The 18,964-nt window shown below is 38.9% G+C and overlaps 1 protein-coding gene across 2 annotated transcripts in view; it reads right to left on the bottom strand.

Annotated features, from left to right (window-relative positions):
• The window catches only part of LPGAT1 (lysophosphatidylglycerol acyltransferase 1), a 67,922-nt gene that overhangs the window by 4,820 nt on the left and 44,138 nt on the right, over positions 1 to 18,964 (bottom strand). For both annotated transcript variants that reach the window (XM_062571853.1, XM_062571854.1), the window contains exons 5-6: positions 18,283 to 18,409; positions 4,910 to 5,016 (exon numbers count right to left, since the gene is read on the bottom strand). In XM_062571853.1, coding sequence (XP_062427837.1) covers positions 4,910 to 5,016; positions 18,283 to 18,409 — 234 coding nt within the window. The remainder of the gene's footprint in view (positions 1 to 4,909; positions 5,017 to 18,282; positions 18,410 to 18,964) is intronic.

Here is an 18,964-nt window from a genome sequence, read left to right as displayed (position 1 = left end):
TTATGTCTCCACTGCTATGTTATCTTCAAGAGCATAATAAAGTTTTCTTCGTTATTAGGCACAATTCCCATTTCACTTGGATTTCAAATTAAACTCTAAGCATAAACTTGCAAGCATTCTTTAAAACCCAACCTCACTGTATATTCAATGGCTACCATATTGAGCTTTAAGCTGGTTAGTAACAGCTTGGTATACTGCAAAGAAGTATACTGCTCTTCCTGAATATATATATATATATATACACACACATATATATACATATATACACATATATGTGTGTGTGTGTGTGTGTGTGTGTACACAAACTCACAAACATATATATATATATACACACACACACATACACACAATAATGTTGTGTGAACATTCACTGGCTAGTCAATCACATAGACTAAGGAAGCATTGTAATTTGCTACACAGAGTTTTCTAGAAAGTTTTTTTTTTTCAAATATCTGTTTAGGTCTGTTTGTGAGAGAAAGAGCAGTTGGAGATGGCCGAAATGAATAAAAAATTTTATTTTTTCCAAGTTGACGTTTTCCAACTTACAACACTGTAGTTTAAATATGTCTGAATAAATCAGAGGTTTATAAGCATCAAAGTATTTGCATATATTTACATTGTATATTAAAAAATTTGCATTACATTTTAGAGATGCACAAAGCCTAGAAGATATGATTTTTTTTCAGTTAATCCTGAACAGAGGATATAAAACCCTCTGAGAATACTAGATATGTAGATCTACTTGCTATAATATTATGGAGTCATAGCTACTCATATAAGAACAAAAGATGAATGATCAAAGAGTAAAGATATAGCAACGTAGATTTTGCATCATAGAAACCACACAATTTTTGCAATTAGATACTATCAGCAACTTATCTTTCTGCTTCACATTTGCAATCACTGGAGGAATTGCAATCAAGCATTTAAGGCAAAGCTGTTCTTTCTGTATGAATGCTACTTAAAAAAAATCTTGATGAGTCCCATCCTCCACTCATTGACGCATATTTTCACACACGGGCAAATCTGCCATCCTGTTTATTCACCAGTAATTGTCACTCTGCTAAATGCTACAGTCCACCAAGGGGTCATCTTCTATTCACCCACTACAAAGTGCATTTATTCTATCATAGTTCATTTGTTCGGTGAGAATGTGTGTGTGTGTGTGTGGGGGGGGGGGGTTGTATCAACACTGACATCTGATTTAAACAACTTTTACTCCTCAGTCCTGACAGCAATTTTTTCTCCTTCCTTCCCTCGCAAGCTAAGTTGCACCTCCAAAGTGATCCTCCGCTTCGCTAGATGAGACCGGCCAACCATTTTCAGTCACCCTTCACAGAAACAACTTACTTTCCCTCAGTCGTCTTTGCACCCATCACCTGTCCTGTTTCAGGCTCAATTTGTATTTCTTGAACGCAGATGACAGATCTTTAGTCAGAATTTCCATACGAGGTCTCGGATTTGGTACGATGCATGAGTATTTCTGTATCACTAGAGCAAACGTTCTCCTGTTGCCCTGTAGGATGACACTGCTTCACTCTTTCACTTACATCCCTCCAGTTGCTTACGATCAGAGTGACCGAGGACCATGAGGACTTCGGCATACAATTACTCACTTCCAATTGATAAGCTCCTTGTTTACAGAGCTTTTTTTTTTTTTTTTTTTTTTTAATTAGCCTTCAAATGCTTTTGTCCTATTAAATTTAATCCCCTTTGTGCTACTGCAGTCTTCAAGGTTATTCTGCTCAAGACTTCAGATTTCAGAGAAATCATATTTACTAATAGAAGTTTTCCATTAACTGCTAAAATAGGTGTCTCTGTGCTGCTTAAATCTACAGATATAACTGTACACAGTTTTAGCTCTGTAAGTGAAATGTGTTAAAATGCACCTGTAAGAAAGGACGGGATAGTTTGCTATTCAGATTTTTAACATTGTTTTTTAAATAGGTCTACAGGTTTTCCTGAGATCCATTAAGGTCCTTAACACTTAGGCATTTGGCAAAAAAGAAAAAGCTATTTTTAGGCTTAGTTTCTTCCTCTTTCCAATTAAAAAATAGGCTAAAAGAATGTATTCCTTCCAATGATATTATCAATAAATTTTTTTTTTAAGAGTTAAGCATTAAATATATTACTCCAGCTTAAAACAAAATAAAAAGTTCTCTGGATAAAGCTATTTTAATTTCATACAGGAAGTTGCTATCTGAAGCAAGCTTTGTAAATTGAGAAGTTCCTAGGCAATGTGTATTAAAAAGTCAAAATGCTGAAATAATTATAAGTCATAAAAACACACCAACTTGAGAGAGTGTAAGGTGTCAATAAAGAGCTAGCTCTGCAGCGAGCTTCAGCAATTCTCTTCACATTAGGCTTCAGGAATAGCGAAATGTTCAGAGAACGATAATAGCACTTCCGCACTACGCCAGGACAGCAAAAGCAACAACAGCAGATTCTCTACTGGCATAAACAGCAGTAACTTTAAAATATGCTAATTTATGCCTAATAAGGACCTCTGTCATAGCATCTACATTAACATACCTTATTAATTCATGCTTAGTATGCTAACCAATTATCCTATTTTGGAAGTGCATTTCAAGGAATAAATTTGATTATATTCATTTTACTCTTTGAAATTCTAGTCTGGTTAGATTTTTTGGATATGACTATTCTATTTTAACGCTACCTGTAAAATACTATGTCCGAATAACAAGAATTCCCTGCATCCTTTTGTGATTTTTTTAAAAACATAAATGTAGCCAGGTATTTGTCTAAAAGTCCAATACATACATTCTGATGCAATTTATATAGCAAGGTCTGACTTCTGTTATCAATAAGGTCTGAATGACATTCATAAAGTATAGTACAGCTCCGGGTTGCTACATGTTTTTAAGCGTGACAACTGACAATTAAGCACTCAAAATTGTATTAAAACAGTATTTGCAATAAATCACCTTGCAGAAGTAGCATTCTTGTTTAACATAGTCACTCTGGAATATTAAACTCAGTTGATTCAGTAGACTGACTGGTAGCAAGCTTCAGACACAAAGTACGTTATTTCATCTGGTGTCTTCCTATTCAGTCTAAGTTTGATAAATTTACTTTCATCTATGTCCAAATAAAATTTGAATCTTAATCTCTCTGGATTTTAGCTCTCTTGTTTATTATGATGAGTTTCTCTTGTGTTGTATTCTGCATAACACACACAACTGCTGGAGGACAGGTGATAAACTCAGTATCAACTGGATGGAAAAAATGAAAGAACCTTGCATAAACACTTCTCCAGTCCTAGTTTCAAAGGAACTACGTGGATATTTTAAATTACACCACAAAGTTCCACAAAGGCAAGTGCAGAGTCCTGCACCCAGGGAGGAGTAACCCCATGCACCAGGACAGGCTGGGGGCTGACCTGCTGGCAAACAGCTCTGTGGAGAAGGACCTGGGGATCCTGGTGGACAAGCTGACCACAAGCCAGCAATGTGCCCCTGTGGCCAAGAACGCCAATGGTATCCTGGGGAGCATTAGGCAGAACATTGCCAGCAGGTCGAGGCAGGCGATCCTCTCCCTCTGCTCAGCCCTGGTAAGGCCACATCTGGAGTGCTGGGCCCAGCTGGGTCCAGCTCTGGGCTCCCCAGAGCAAGAGAGACATGGACATACAAGGCAAGTCTAGCCAAGGGCCACTAAGATGATTAAAGGATTGAAGCATCTCTCCTAGGAAGAGAGGCTGCGAGAGCTGGGACTCTTCAGCCTGCAGAAGAAAAGGATGGGGGAGGGGGGAATCTTATCCATATGTATAAGCATCTGAAGGGAGGATGTAAAGTGGACAGGGCCAGACTCTTTTCCGTGGTGCCCAGCGACAGGACGAGTGGCAACGGGCACAAACTGAAACATAGAAAGGTCAGTTTGAACAGGAGGAAAAACTTCTTTACTATGGAGGTGACAGAGCACTGGAGCAGGTTGCCCAGAGAGGCTGTGGAGTCTCCATGCTTGGAGATATTCAAAAGCTGTCTGGACAGACTCCTGGGCAATGTGCTCTAGGCAACCCTGCTTGAGCAGGGGGGTTGGACTGGATGATCTCCAGAGGTCCCTTCCAGCCTCAACTATTCTGTGATTCTGTAACATGTTATTTGCCGGTTTCCCTTTTATAATTTTAATAATACACTTAATTTATTTAGATTTTTCTAATGCAGTATCACTGGAAGTGTTTTATAACAGAAGTGATCCATATTATCTCACAGCAAGGAGGTGAGAACGCATAGTACAGGGCTGCAGGTCAAGCCTTCAAGGACTTCACGCTGTTTAATTCTTACAGAGCCTTCCAATCATAACATCTTTCTGTTCAGCTTAACAGAGGTGGGAGGCAAGCTCCACCATTTCGGACTATAGCTACAGGCTACTTAGGTCAGTTTTCTCCCAGAGTACAAGTGTCAGAAGAACACGTCAAATGGCAACATTAAGCAAACAGACTAGCCTGCCTCATTTGAGTCTTGTTTAAACCCTTTTAGAGAAGGGCCTGCTCACTCCTAACCACTGAAGGTTTTATATCCCCCCAAATTTATTTGCATTAATTCTAACTACTTTCGTTATCCATGTTATGAAAATTCAAAAAGGCAGTGAATGATTACTCAGTCAAATCCTGTAACAGCTAGTTTCACAGCTGAACCATCTTATTTAAGAGTAGGATTTCCTTAACTCAATTTTGAATGCACCAACTTCCAAACACCAACCTAATCTAATGTGACCTGGCAATCTATCTTCTTTAGATCATTTCTTATCATCTGTTCTTTTGCCATATACTAAGTGTGAGAAACCACACTTATTGCATACACGCAAAGAATAAAATTTTAAATAATTTGGAGATCCCTGTAAGCAAAAGACATCACCAAAGCACAATGCTCTTTGCTGGCAAATATCCTACCTGTTTCATAGAAATGTGTCAAGAGATCCTCCTTTTCAATGAACCGTTGATATAGCCAGTGCGTAAGCGCTTCAGGCTCTGCAGGTACATCTTTAATTGGAAAAATCCTACCAGAAAAACAAACATAATTAAATCTCGGAAATGCATTTTGTACATTGAAAGAAAAAAAGCAAGCCAAAAATAGTAAGACTCTTCTATAAATCTAATTGCATGATTCATTCTCCCTGATTCACGGATCACATAAGTATTAATGAAACAAAATCTATTCTAAGTTACCAGTCAGATGCATGAAGAGGTAGGCACTGTTAGCGTCTATCAAATGCCACGCAGAAGCCATACACAGAGCTGTGTATGGCTCCTATCACCTTTTTTAAAAGGAAGAATACCACACTACACTACTATCCCTAGAAACGCAGACCAAAACCAAAAGAAATAAATACTGAAGGCTCAATCACAATTTTGAAGAAACAATTCTTCAGTAGGCAGAAAGTATGTAATACCACCACTAAGTGCCAGTAGGTCTTCTGTATACCAGAAAACCAGTCCTCCATGGTTTCCAGAGGAAGCTGTCATCTTTGTCCAAAACGTCCGTGGTAGGTTTTACACTGAGAACTGACAACATACCTAAGCATAATCAAATACTACTGCTCTATCTTTAAAAGCTAAGGGACGAACCACCAACATTTTTGTACTTCTACATTGAATAATGGATCTGTTTAATAAAAATACAGATGTCCAGGGAAGAATTCATTAAGATACAGAAACACTCTCCTCCTACTCTGAAACAACAACAACAACAAAACCCTAAAAACAACTCCCTACACCTCAAAGGATTAAAAAAGAGGGGGGGGGGAGTTGTACAATAATTATAAGTCTCCTCAGTGGACTCTTAGTGATTTTGACTTCTTTGACACAACTATGTTGGGTTTACTGGCAGGCCAGTGTAGAAGAGATTTGTGCATCAGGCTAGTCTCAGAAAGTCATACCCCAAAATGTAAGTCATGTATTGCTCTTTTCAGCTGAGCTCTCATTTAACTTGTCACTTCTGCTATGCCTCTATACTCATTAGTGAATAGAACAGAAATTTTTAATTTCTATTTAAACATGGGCTTGATCGATTATATTGAAAAGAATTTGAGGTAACAGTACAACCATATGAAACCGTCTAAATGTATAAGGGAATGACAGACTACAGAAAAAAGGGGATGCTGCTGAAGAACGCCACATTTTATTGCTTAGTCACTCATATCTCCCCCTTTCACAGTTCCTCTTCTGCCTCCTCTGCCTAAAGCTTTGAGTGAGCTGAGGCAAAACCAACAAGTGATCCAGACACAAAATTTACAGCCTTGTTTCTTCCAGCATTAAAAGAAGATTCTCTTCCTCCTCCTTTTTTTTTTTTTTTTTTTTTACACTGTAATTTGAGATAAGACGTTCAACCATTCACTCAAATTATCATTTGAGTTCGCCCTCCCCCAACCCCGGCACAAAGCCAACATTTCCAACACGGCCCATCTCCTCTGTAACACCCTGCGCAGCACAAGCCTGCTTTTCAGGAATGAATGAAACGTTCACACGCGTGCGTCACTCCACAGCAAATACAGCAGAGCTTGTCCCTCTTTCATGAAGGGGCAAACTGTCACGCACATTTACTGTGGTGCACACAAAAAGATACTATCCATCTTTAGCACTGGATCAATGTAGGTAGGTAGAAGAGCTGGAAAAACCTACACATGGGAAAATAAGCTGCAAGTGGAAAAGCAAAACATTGCTCTAATGGATGAATTAAAAATAATGGTGCTCCAATTAACTTCAGCATATGAACAATCTTCTTTACCAACTAGGACATACAACATAACTCAAATAATTCTTTAGGAGCCTTTGTGGCACCTTTCCTACATCACTATCAGATTGTGGATTTCTTCATACTATAGTAAAGCCAGTCTCAATAAACAGAAATTAGCAACTATCATCTTAGCTAAACTACAGTTTGAAGAAAAGAGTCTTTGGCCAAACAGAAAGATTATAAAATAGTTCGTGGTCCAGTAAATAGCTCAAACCCTTGCCTTGTCTATTAAGAAAATAACAAAAGAGGTAACATAGCACAGTATTTTCTCAGAGCCCAGATGCCACGAGGCACGATAGACAAACAAAGCAAACACTCAACCCACAAAGCAGGATCCATCTTTGAGAGTTTAACATCAAAAATGACTCTCTGCCCCTACATACCTCAGGTTCCCAAGCGCAGTTTTTACTCTCTTCCACCTATCGGGCGTAAGAGACAAAAGGACGCAACAACTGAACACTGTGCTTCACAGTACGTTTTTGAACGACAGATGCTTGCTTAGGCAAGCTTGACGATGGTTGAGAATTGAGAGGAGTATGTATGTGGGCTCAGTATGGAAGTCTAGCATTACCTGACTTCACATGAGCTTCCCATCATAAGCTGCAGATACTCTTCACCTCCACCTTCACTTTCTGTTACCGATTAGCTCTACAGCTCAGTAACCCAGTGAAGCTTGGATTTTTTTCCCAAAATGCACCCACTAATCTGAAAACGTTATCAGAAGAGCTAAAAAGACACTCACGAGAAACTAATTAGGAGGTGGCAATTTCATACAGTAGCAAAGTAACAGCAATATTATGAGAGCTAATGAAATGCAGCATATCAATTTCCTGCCTGAATCCATCCAGACTCTTGTATGAATCAATATATTATCGGAATACTTGAATCACTACATATTAAGTCTACTTCTTATAAGTTTAAGCAGCAATCACAATTACACCCATTCTGAATGAAACTTACTGCAGTGTGGAAAACAACTGCTGTTCCAATAACGCTATGCTGGCTGTCATCATTTCCTAATGGCAAGTGCTGGTGTATCTAGAGGCATTTTCCAAACATATTCTCAGATCATACAGAGTTATATTCTTACAGTCGGATTTCACATTACTAACTGAGGTAAATTAGAGATAAAATGTCTAAAAAAAACTCTTGCACCCTGGAAGAAGCCCTGTCTGTACCAGATGAGGTGAAGCTAAAAAGCCCACTATTTATACTAAACACATTGCCGCTCTTCTCTGCCCACAGATGGCTCCTCGAGGATCTGTGTTTTCAGAGAGTACCCTTATTAAGGAGATCAGGTCCAGGGTGGCATCTGAGAAAGTCTAAAGTAACAAAACTTTCTACTTATGCAATCCAAAACATAGGCTGAGAGCCACTGCCCCACTAACAACTCAGCAACCACATCCACAATGAAGATTTTGATAAAAACGTCTTATCTCTCTCAATATATATATAAAGGAACATACACAGACACACCGATTTGATTAGCACTGGCACAGGTTGCCCAGAGAGGTTGTGGAGTCTCCTTCTCTGGAGATACTCAAGGCCCGCCTGGATGCAGCCCTGTCTAACATGCTCTAGGTGACCCTGCTGAGCAGGGAGGTTGGACTAGATGATCTCCAGAGGTCCCTTCCAGCCTTACTGATTCTGTGGTACTTTTCTTACCCATAAAACAGTAACTGAGGAAAACTGTTCTAGCTCCATTTCATATTCTAAGTCTGGAAAGACCTTCACTTCAGTTTAGACATATTTTTTTCCATAAAGTTTTCAGAATATTTCTCAGATTAAAGACTAAACAGTGAACAACATAGTTTTACAGAGAAAATCAACTCCTTAAGTGCCTGCTCCATTTGACTGTGCTGCATGTCAAACCTGGGAGGAGAGCATGTGCCGCAGCATGCGCGATGGACCCAAAGCAAGGACTCCTGCGACATTCTTCCACACCCTTTGGTACAGAAGAATACAGCAAATCAAGAAGCACACAAACGTTTTTAAGCCAGTTTAATTTGAATTCTTGTGTTCCTCATATCTGAAATTATTTGCTCTCAAGCAACCCAACAAGAATGTATATTTTACAGGTGGCTGTCCTAAATTACGAAGGACACAATCTTCAGAAGTGACTCCTTCATCCCAAACCATTCAGCACCTGCCTAAAAGCAGTGATCTAGCCTGCAACAACACTACACTGTGTCCACAGGCACTACAACCCTCCATCCCCTTCACGTGTCCTGGGTTTTCCTTTCAATTACAGAGGAAAGCATAAAAAAAAAAATCAAAGAGAAAACAGAAACCCACTTCATGCTGACAATCTTGTCACTAGTATGTCACAGCAATATCTGTGTGAATTATGAAAATATGAAGGCTGCAAACAACCTAGAACAATTAACAGGGTTCTCTGTCATATTTTTACACGTAAAAAGAATGAAAGAGCTAAAGGAGTTTTATGGAAAAACACCTAATTAGAACACCCCTGCAGAAGTATGTGTGGAAAGAAGGGGATAAGAACAGGAAGAGGAGAATGAGGGAAATTTCTTTAAAATCTACAATTTCACACCAATTTAAATATGTTTCGGTTATCTCAAGATGAGGAACTCTTTCTCTGGATTTTGCTATTTTCAAAAGCTATTAAATAATTTTCAGAAGTATTTTCAGAAGCATATGACCTCTTTTAAAAGGGTTCTTTTTGAAGAAACAACCTTTTATTCTGTATTAAAAATCATAGATTTCACCCCTAAGTACTAATTGCCTTTCATCATATGTCCTATCTTGAATTAGGGCTTCTATGTTACTTCCCACACTTTCGAGATCATAAGATTATTTGCTGTTTCAATTACTTTTAAAATAAACTCCTTATAATGGAGGATGTTGCTAGATCTCAAACATGACCAGAAGCCAGTTATTTGCTAAAAACAAGAAAACAAAAAATGCACACCAAAAATAAAAAACTCATTAAAATATATTGGCAAGCTAGATGCCCTCCATAGATATTTCTGCAAAGCTCATTCAGTCATTCAGCAACCACTACGTATTGCATCTTATTTATAGCTAAGAATCTAGTCTGTTTTTAATAAATCTTACTTATATAAACACATACACACCCCCTTCAGTAACTGAAAGCTTGTTTCGACAGGTGCAGCACAGTACAAAAACTGGCACAATTTAAAAAGATGACTTAGCACTGATCTGCATTACGGCACAAAGACAGCTGAGTTCGCTTGAGATGAAGTGCTACTTCCATGCAGCGTAAACGCAGCAATATCCTTTCCGCTTGGGAGATGAGCCTGGCTGGCTCTGACTCGGGAGCTGCTGTATCACACCTACTGTCACACAGTGCAGACGCGGCAATATAGTCATACAAGTGCACAACTCAGTAGGAAGCTAAGGCAAGACACCAACCCATCCTCGGTCAACTGGAAACCGTCAAAGAAACCTGACATTCACTTTTTTTAATTCGAAACTCTTCGATTTTGACAAAAGAAATGAGGAAATTTTACTGTAAGAGAAACTCAGAGACCAGCTGAGAAATGCCAAACCAGTTAGATCAAAGAAGGGACTAGTACAAAAAGAAAAAATACGGCCAAAAGACAAAACCCAGCTCAGGAAGGATAAGCAGTGGGAGGTGAGAATAGTTGCCAGTACACTGTATCTTTATGCAAACATCAAACCACTCAACTTATTTCTACTGAGTATAACTGTAGTGGATCTGGGTTTATATTCAACATCTATCACATAAGATGACCCAAGCATAAAGCTATGCCATGCTGAGAAGACATGACAACAAGCCTTTCCAGAAGACTTAAGAGGCAGATTTATTTAGTGCTTTATGCCATTAAAAAACAAAAAACACCACCCCAAAAACCAAAAAAAACCCACCATCAAAACAGTTTAAACAGTTTAACTGGAGATTTTCCTTATTTTTAAGTTTCAGATAGCAAAATCAATTTGTCAGCATTTTCTAATGAGTTATGAGAAAAGTCTGTTGGGGTCAAAAACATATAAAGTAGTTAAAATGGTAAGCTCTGACACCTTTGCGTTTTTAAGAATCGAAAATTTGGTAACTGTCCTTTTTGCTAGGGAAGTTTCTTTAGTTACCTCAAGAAAAATCAGGCCACCGCTCAACCTAGTTATAAGCTTCTGAAAAACATAATTTGCACAGAAACTTGAAGTTTGAAAAGCAAGCTTCAAGCTCATCTATCAAAATGGAACAAGTAAACAGAAGTACTACAGGGTTAAACCAAACTTCCCCTGCAATTTCTGTCAGCTATCCAAAAGATATTCAAAACAGACAAAATAAGGCTGGTTGCTGTGTCCTCAACACTCCTTTTGTTGGCCCCTAAACAGGATGAAAAAGAAATAATCCTGAGGTAAAAAGACTGGCTACGAGACAAAGAAACCACCGGATTTGAAAGAGGGTAAAGCAGAAGGAGACAGGCTGCGACTAATGGGAATAGCAGAAAGGATGGACTGACTGGCCATAACAAAAAAACCAATCTGTAATTTCTTAGTCTACTTCAGTTCCATTATCACAGAAAGTGATGTACTGTAGCAGTGCAAAAAAAGCCAACATTTCTTGGCTCTCTGCTACTTTAAGCAGAAGAAAGCACATTTCAGTTCCTATTCTCCTTTCACACAGCAGAGGTTGCACCTATCTAGAAATTAGGTTTCTGTTTTGGATCGTCAGCCTCCTCCCCAGAAGAGCTCCTTTTTTTTTTTTTTTTTTTTTTTTCTTATGGTATTTTGGATATGCTTCAGCACAAACAGTGATAGATGGGAACCGTCTACTGCACTAGAACTCACTCATTTTGAAAACCTGGAAATGAATATAGGGTGCCTATTATTTCTACCAATCATTTAATTCACTAACTCAAACAGAAGGTCTATGCTATATAGCTAAGCATTTCTGTTCCACTACTTCAGACACACACAGAACTTTTTTTTTCTCTCTAGATACTTAAAAAAACCACCCTTAAAATATATTCTAATGTATTTTAGTATGTATTACAATATAATTTATTATTATTATATATTTTAATATTATCTCCCAAAACTTTCCAAAAAATAAAGAGATGTTAGAATTGTGAATCCACTAATCAACTTTGATGAAACACTGGGCCATTAGTTTGTCATGTCTGAAGTGCTCTGAATAAGCAAGTACATCTCAAACTCAGCATCTGAACTTTGGCCTTCAAGTATGCTCAAGTTTGCCTTCCTTAGGATGGCTGTTGTATTACTGTCTTCTCTGGAATAAATATGGTGAAAATTAACTAACATGCTGGTTGCACCTAGCAAGTATAAAACAGTAATAATTCTCCTATTAAATGCAGTACTAGAACAGGGAGAAGGCATAGGTAGGGCAATTCACTGAACAAAAAGAAAAAGCAGAGTTCATTCGTTTTACTGTTGGAGACAAAGTAGTTTGGGAGCAAAGCAGTTGTATTCACTCATGCAAGTTAAGTATACCATCACCTACAGGTAGGGCCCTAATTTTGGCACATTCCCATTTCTGAGGATTTGACTTTGCAAATACCATGTTTTCTTAAAATAAATTGTAATACATGCCAAATACAAGCAAGTGCAAAAGGCCAGCGAAATACTGGGACATCACTAGCACTAATTTCAAGTACATTACTCAGCCCTTTTGCCCTCAAACTTAGCAGTTTAGAATAGCTCTTGAACATTGGCCAAACCAGAAAACATTTTCTACAGTGGTTGTTTTCGACATTTCTCTAAGTATCTTTAGAAAGCTCGCTGCTTTGAGAAAGACTCACATGCTAGAGGGAAATCCTAACACACATCCGATAGGAGCTTTAACCACTTGAACATCCTCCTCTTCCCCACAGAAGTGTGAAAATTTACTCATGTGTTGCTATGCAAATCTCCTTCTACAGCATTAAAATCCTCCCCCTCTCCTTTGGCCTTTCAGATGATTAGAAGTTTTGAAAACCTACAAAGAGAAAGCTTAGAAAGAGAGAGCAGTCACCGTGATCCATTTTACTGCGCTAAATGAAGGAAAAAGCGAAAAAAACAATTTGGAGTTATTCAAAACACTTTTCACAACAATTTCAGGGCACACGTTTTGTGTAAAACGTAGAAAAACAAGTGCTTCTCACATTTCCATCTTTTTACCCATTCTATGGGAAGACGGAGCATGTTTTACCTAAGGTTTTCCTTCGCTAACTGAGTTTGTTTCACAGCGCTAACACAGCGGCGCGCTATTTTGGAAAGGGACCGCTCGGGACTTAACGCAGCACAAGCTGGGTCACCTCTCTGCCCACGGCTCGGTGGCTTGATTCTTGCCTACGCTGTGAAGGACCAAGAGCAGGTAGTACCCAGCTGTCATCAGAATTAAGAACTGCTGAGGAACCATCTCTCATTTATGGCCTGCAGAAAAAGCAACAGCACTCCAATATAGCAACCCATGATACTTTAATTGTACTGTTTCCACAGTATTTTGGTTTCCACAGGAGAGGTGAATTTGAAGCAGTAGCTCAGGTTCTCCCCCATCAAGCCGTACAGCCTGCGGATGTATCAGAGTATATCAACCCCCAATCCACCAGCCAGCTCGCAGGGACCAAATCTCGCGGGATACTTTTCCAGCATATTAAAAGGTAACACACTGCATTTCCAAACAGAGGTGCAGGAATAGAAAAAGGATTAACATGACAAGGATCAGCTGGCTGGTCACAGAGAAGAGCAAAGTAGAATTGTAGCACACATCATTTTCACCAACTATAGGGTTCCCATTTTTTCCAGAAGAACCACTGGTCTTACACAGCAACAAAATCAAGCCCTCATTGTACTTTTTTTTGACAAGTGAGGATACAAAGTACAAGGTATGCATACGACGCTTCAGAGAGATATAGTGGTCATGCTGATTATTTCAGAAATAAGCTCTAAGAAATCGATGCCAAACCCCTGCGCTTCAGTTATCTGTGTTCCCAATTCTGCAGCAGGTTCAACACAGTCACAGCAGAGCTGTAAGGTTTTCTTCAATACTGGAAACTCTCTCAGTGAGAGTTATTCCTTCCCCTTCCCTATCTGCCATTCCCAGTTTCCCTAGTGCACGCTCCATCTTTACCAGTTCTCAGTGGTATTGATAACTGTCCTTAAGTCATCAGTACAGGATTTCTGATAAAAACCCTAGAGCTGTCCATCACATACAACATTCAGCAAAAAAAAGAGCAACCTCCACCCACCAAAAAATAAATCCAGGTAATCTGCAAGAAAGGAAATAACCAGTTACCATTATGCCCAAAATGGAATCTAGCAGGAATATTTCTATATAAGCGAAGATGATTCAATGCAAGTGAATTCATATACGCATACAATTCAGTTGCTCTCTGTTAATGCTGCTGTGCATAAATATATCCTTTACGTAAACAAATATTTTTAAAGCAGCATGAAAAATAACTAAAAATAAATTTGAGTGTTCAATTATCCCTTATACATTATAATTTGATTATCAAGAACATTGAAGGTGAAAATTTACTGTATGCATTCCAACAAACTGCAGTCAGATCATGGGTACATTAAAAGGTCTTAGCCTATCACACCTGAATGATACGCTAAAACTGAAGAAAGTCGGAAAAAGACACAACAGATTTCTAGTATAACATTATTCCAGACATTCAAAGCAAAAGCAGAGGAGAGTTGCAGAAAGATATGACAGTAGCTGCAGGCGTAATTAAGTACCAGTAAATGCAAGGCAGCACTGAGGCAGGGAAAAGAAAAAGCAACAGTAGCTATGCACACACAGTCAGGGGCTCCAGGGTTAGCTAATATTATTCTGGTAAGCGACTCCGAGATCACTGCAGGGAATTCAAGACGTCCGTCATCTCACAGACGAGTTACAGCAGCATCGGAAAAGACACCGGCAAAAGGGATGAGATAACCAGCGATGCAGGGAGGCTTCTGCGTAAGGGGACACTGAACGTACTAAGACTCCTCAGGTTGGAAGGGGGACAGCTAAGGTGGGATATGAGGAAGATCTCTAAAATCACAGGTCATACAAGGAGAGAGACTGAGGAACGATTTACTCGTTATCATCAGCACGCAGGGAAGAGGGCGCCCCCAATACAGCTGTCAAGCGGAAAACCAAAGACAAACAAAAAGACGGTTTCCCCGCTGCCGCCCCCGGGAGCGACCATACTTTCCAAGGGTCACGGAGCTTTGCAGAAGCCAGAAGTGTAAGCAAGTTAAAAATGGTATTAGACAAGTTCGTGAAGGCCACGTCCATCAGCATCTACTGAAACACCGCGATCCAGACGCAGCACCAGCTCCCTGCATGTTGCAGCCCCGAGGGTCGCCTGCCGACGATGGCTCCCAGGTTGCTTCCTCGTGCACCCGCCAGCGCTGCCCGGAGCCAGGGTGCTCTGTGCGAGGGGTCTCAAAGCACGGCCACCTCGCATCTAACTGCGGCTCTCATCATCCCCGGGACACAGGCATAAACTTGACGTGCCAATTTACGAATTACCAAGTAGGAAAGCTAGCCAAAGCGTCGGTTAAAACCGATACCTTCAATTCACGTTTTAGAGGTATTACTTCAAGCTCTGAAACTTCACAAACATGCCACTGCTTTAGTTTCCATTTGGAGCATACTTCAAAAGTTTTTACAGGGTCAGTCATAAAAACTAGAGGCTATTTTTAAATGAACATTGAGAGCCTGGAGATCAAACTAAGAGACTCGTCTTTGTCCTCTGATATCCTCCAGTGATTTAGACTCCCTGGAACAAAAAAAATATACCCCCCCAATAAACATAATTTCTGATCATTTTCAAAAATTTTAGTACTAAAAATATTGTAATATTCAATTTCAATGCATGGAAGGTTGTATCATCTTTATGCCTGTACTCAAAATTATGTTTTAAATTTACACATTTAGAAACAAGAAGTTAAATCACCTTTTAAAGTAAGTATTTTTGGAAAAACTTTTTAGTAAAATTCCAAGTACATTCAACTTGCAGCTATCACAGAGATCTGACAGAATAGTAAGGTGACCTGAATAAAGCACGATAGATACAATGACATCTTATGTAAATTAGGGTACAAATATGTTTGAAAAACTTGTAAAGATAGATTTCTATAAAAAGCAGGGACAGATTTAAACATGGCTGTGGAAAGAATCTCCCGTCAGCAGCCTGTATTCTGTATCACGCAACACTGACGCAGTAGTGATGATGGGAAAGGTCATTCACGGTTAAACTACAATTCAGGGGATCCATACAAGGATATCTGAAAGCACACTGTAAAAATTCAGAGGCTCCCCAATGAGCAAAACATTAATTCAGACAAACTAATGCAGTTCTGGGCTAAAATTATGATCAACTTATTTGGCATAAGAAGAGTGTTAAAAAATTCCCAGAGAATTCAGACTTGCAATTAACAGCAAATCAAGACCAAACACAACAAGAAAAAACAAAACATAACATAAGCCTTCAGTTTTCTTTCCCTCCATAGCCTCAGTTTTCACATCACTTGCTGCAGCATATTATAAGTGGTAATCAGTTATATTTATTTGATATATATTTATTATTGAAGAAAAAAATATCTCTGGACTTTGAGGGGGGGAGAATCAGTACTTTGCCTATACTATAAATTTCTGATAGCTATGTTCAGATAGAGCTTCCCTAGATACAAACTGACCAACCTCATGAAGCCAAGAATTGGACTGACTTCCAGTAACCAGACTTTAACTCTTCTGATAGAAGATTATCTCGTTGCTGTCTGTAATAGGATACCAAACTACTTCTCATCCACAAAGGTTCAAGTTATAAATGGATCAAAAGCAAAAAGTTTATAAAACTAGACTGCAGGACAAATTTTAAAAATTAATACATTGTGAGTTCAAAGAGCTCTGAGGGACAAGCATCTCCCTTTTATCACTAAGATGCACTGTGTGCTTGTATTTCTAATGAGCAACATTTGGGTTGCTAATTGTTTCATGATATGCACTCAGACTCTTTTATAAATCAGTAAGCCAAATATGTCATTTTAAGTATTACATTCTTATGTATCATCATCATCCATCAGCAACTGGATTTCGATATATTTGCTTGGATAGTGGTTAGTATAAGGTGCTTAAGGAAAGTGTGCAAGAAGAGTACAGAGGTCCTGAGTTAGACGGACCTGTGTTCTGACTTAAGAGTAGTAGCTCTTTCATTTTTGGAATAAGCACAGCCTTCAGCCTTGTACACTCTGCAACAAACTAGATGTAAATACTTCAGCAAGGCCTCCTCGTTTCTAGAGAACAGTAAATTCACAAATCCATTGTAAAAGCAAGTAATAACTTAGTGAACTTTAAAGAATATGATCTGTATAAATGTTATTTTAAAATTTATTAGTTTATTCTATTCCACTTCTGCGTTCTTGGTATTCTTGGAATGCAGCAGACATGAGTTTTTGTTTTTTACTGAAGCACGTAACTGTACTGTTGAAGTTATCAAGTGGAAGTAAGAGAGCTAGAGTAAGTGGCATTCAAAGACACTGGTATTTATAAAGTGGAAGATAAACTTTTTAGTATGGAAAGGTAGCACGTTTTCAGAAAGACAGCTGTACTCCTTGATCGAGATCTCCTACTCTGTTGAAGCTGCTTCAAATTCCAAGCATAAAACAGCCTCATGTTTCCCTTAAAAAGCTGCGAGTTGCTTTTCCAAGGTGACGAAACCTGTAACACTGCTGTAGAAAAAGATTTCCACGTTATCACCCCCAAAAACAGGACCCAGGCACTGCACCTCCAGCCAGAAATGATGTCCCTCAACAAGTATTTCCCTGTAAACAGTACAACTGCAGGTGCTGACTGACCTCTTAATGGTACAGTCACTGGGGAGGGTAGAGGGACAGTCTGGGAAGGAGTGTTGCAGAAGCTAGAACTGCCGCTAAATGAAAAAAGTGCTCGTCAATTACTGCTGAAGAGACTAGTTAGCTATTAGGACATGCATAAACTATGGTGCGGAATAAGGTTTACTCAGACCAGCATCATTACGGACAAGAACAAGTAGCAGTAGCATAAAGCTATTTATTGTGAGAGGGCAAGCACAGATGCTGCACAAAACGCATGGATCCTGGGGTTGTGAACAGTCATTTCCCTCTGCAGCCACAGAAGCAACCGCTCTTAGCCACCTGCTTCTTTCTGCAGTAGTACTTACGTAGAAAGAATACAAACCCCCCTTTATTTTAGTGGCATTTATTAAGAGTATAATACTAAACATTGAAATTTCACCTATATAGGTACCCCTCCGCAGTGTTTAGCATCTTAACATAAAGTAGAAAAGATGACTTAGTCATCAAATATTTCCTATGCCTACAGCCAACCATGGGACATTGGTCAAAATTGTAAACATGCTAGGATACAAAACTGTCACTGAACTTTTCAGAAGAAAGCTGTGTTCAAGTAACATGTTGCCTAGTTATGTAAGACACAAAGTAAAGATATTGCTCCCAATTTCCGATATCCTAAAACATGCCTTGAATAACTTTGAACACATTTTATGATTCTTTAGCTTGATACAAGAAAAAAGGGTGTATTTCCTACCTGTAATGTACATGTGTAACTGTTGGTTGTCGGTAGCCAAGAATCCAAGTTTGAATGTCTATAGGTTCACCTTTGGGATACGCAATAGTTGTATCTATCACCCACTGGAGGCCTTTTGATTTGCTCTCTAGAGATAAAAAGAAACATGATATTAAAATTAAACTGGAAAGTACATGCCACTCATTTGATAGCTATTTTATTTTTACAGTAATTTATAAGCTATCATGGGGCACAAATACTGCTTAAAAATGACAAAAGAAGGCAGTTAGAGATAAAATTTAGATTTCATTAAATAGTATAGAAAGACTCTTCAGTAAAGCTAGGATTTTATTTTCACAGTTGTTTCTGTTGAGCTTAGGTATTGTAGCACACAGAACAGGGCAACTTCACTCATTGTATGGGTATATTCACACAACATGTTGACCCACATGTTAGTTGTTCCTCCCCACTCTCTTAAAGTAAAACATGGAAAATAAAAATCTAACCTTTTCAGTCTGTGCTTTAAGTACATGTACAGGTGGCCTTTTGTAAGAGGTCGCAGTGCCTACTTGTAGCTTGCTGATGAAATAACCTCCATGCAGATCCCTTTGGCCACTAGCCTCAACACTGGGGTAGGGCTGGTGGATAAGGGTGATACATTTCATACACTGCAGTTGGATTTTCAGAGGCATTAAAAAAAAAG

This window comes from Rhea pennata, chromosome 3, assembly GCF_028389875.1.
Source record: "Rhea pennata isolate bPtePen1 chromosome 3, bPtePen1.pri, whole genome shotgun sequence".
Classification (NCBI taxonomy): domain Eukaryota; kingdom Metazoa; phylum Chordata; class Aves; order Rheiformes; family Rheidae; genus Rhea; species Rhea pennata.
Note: the sequence above shows the minus strand (reverse complement) of the source record. Positions and strands in the feature narration are given on the sequence as shown.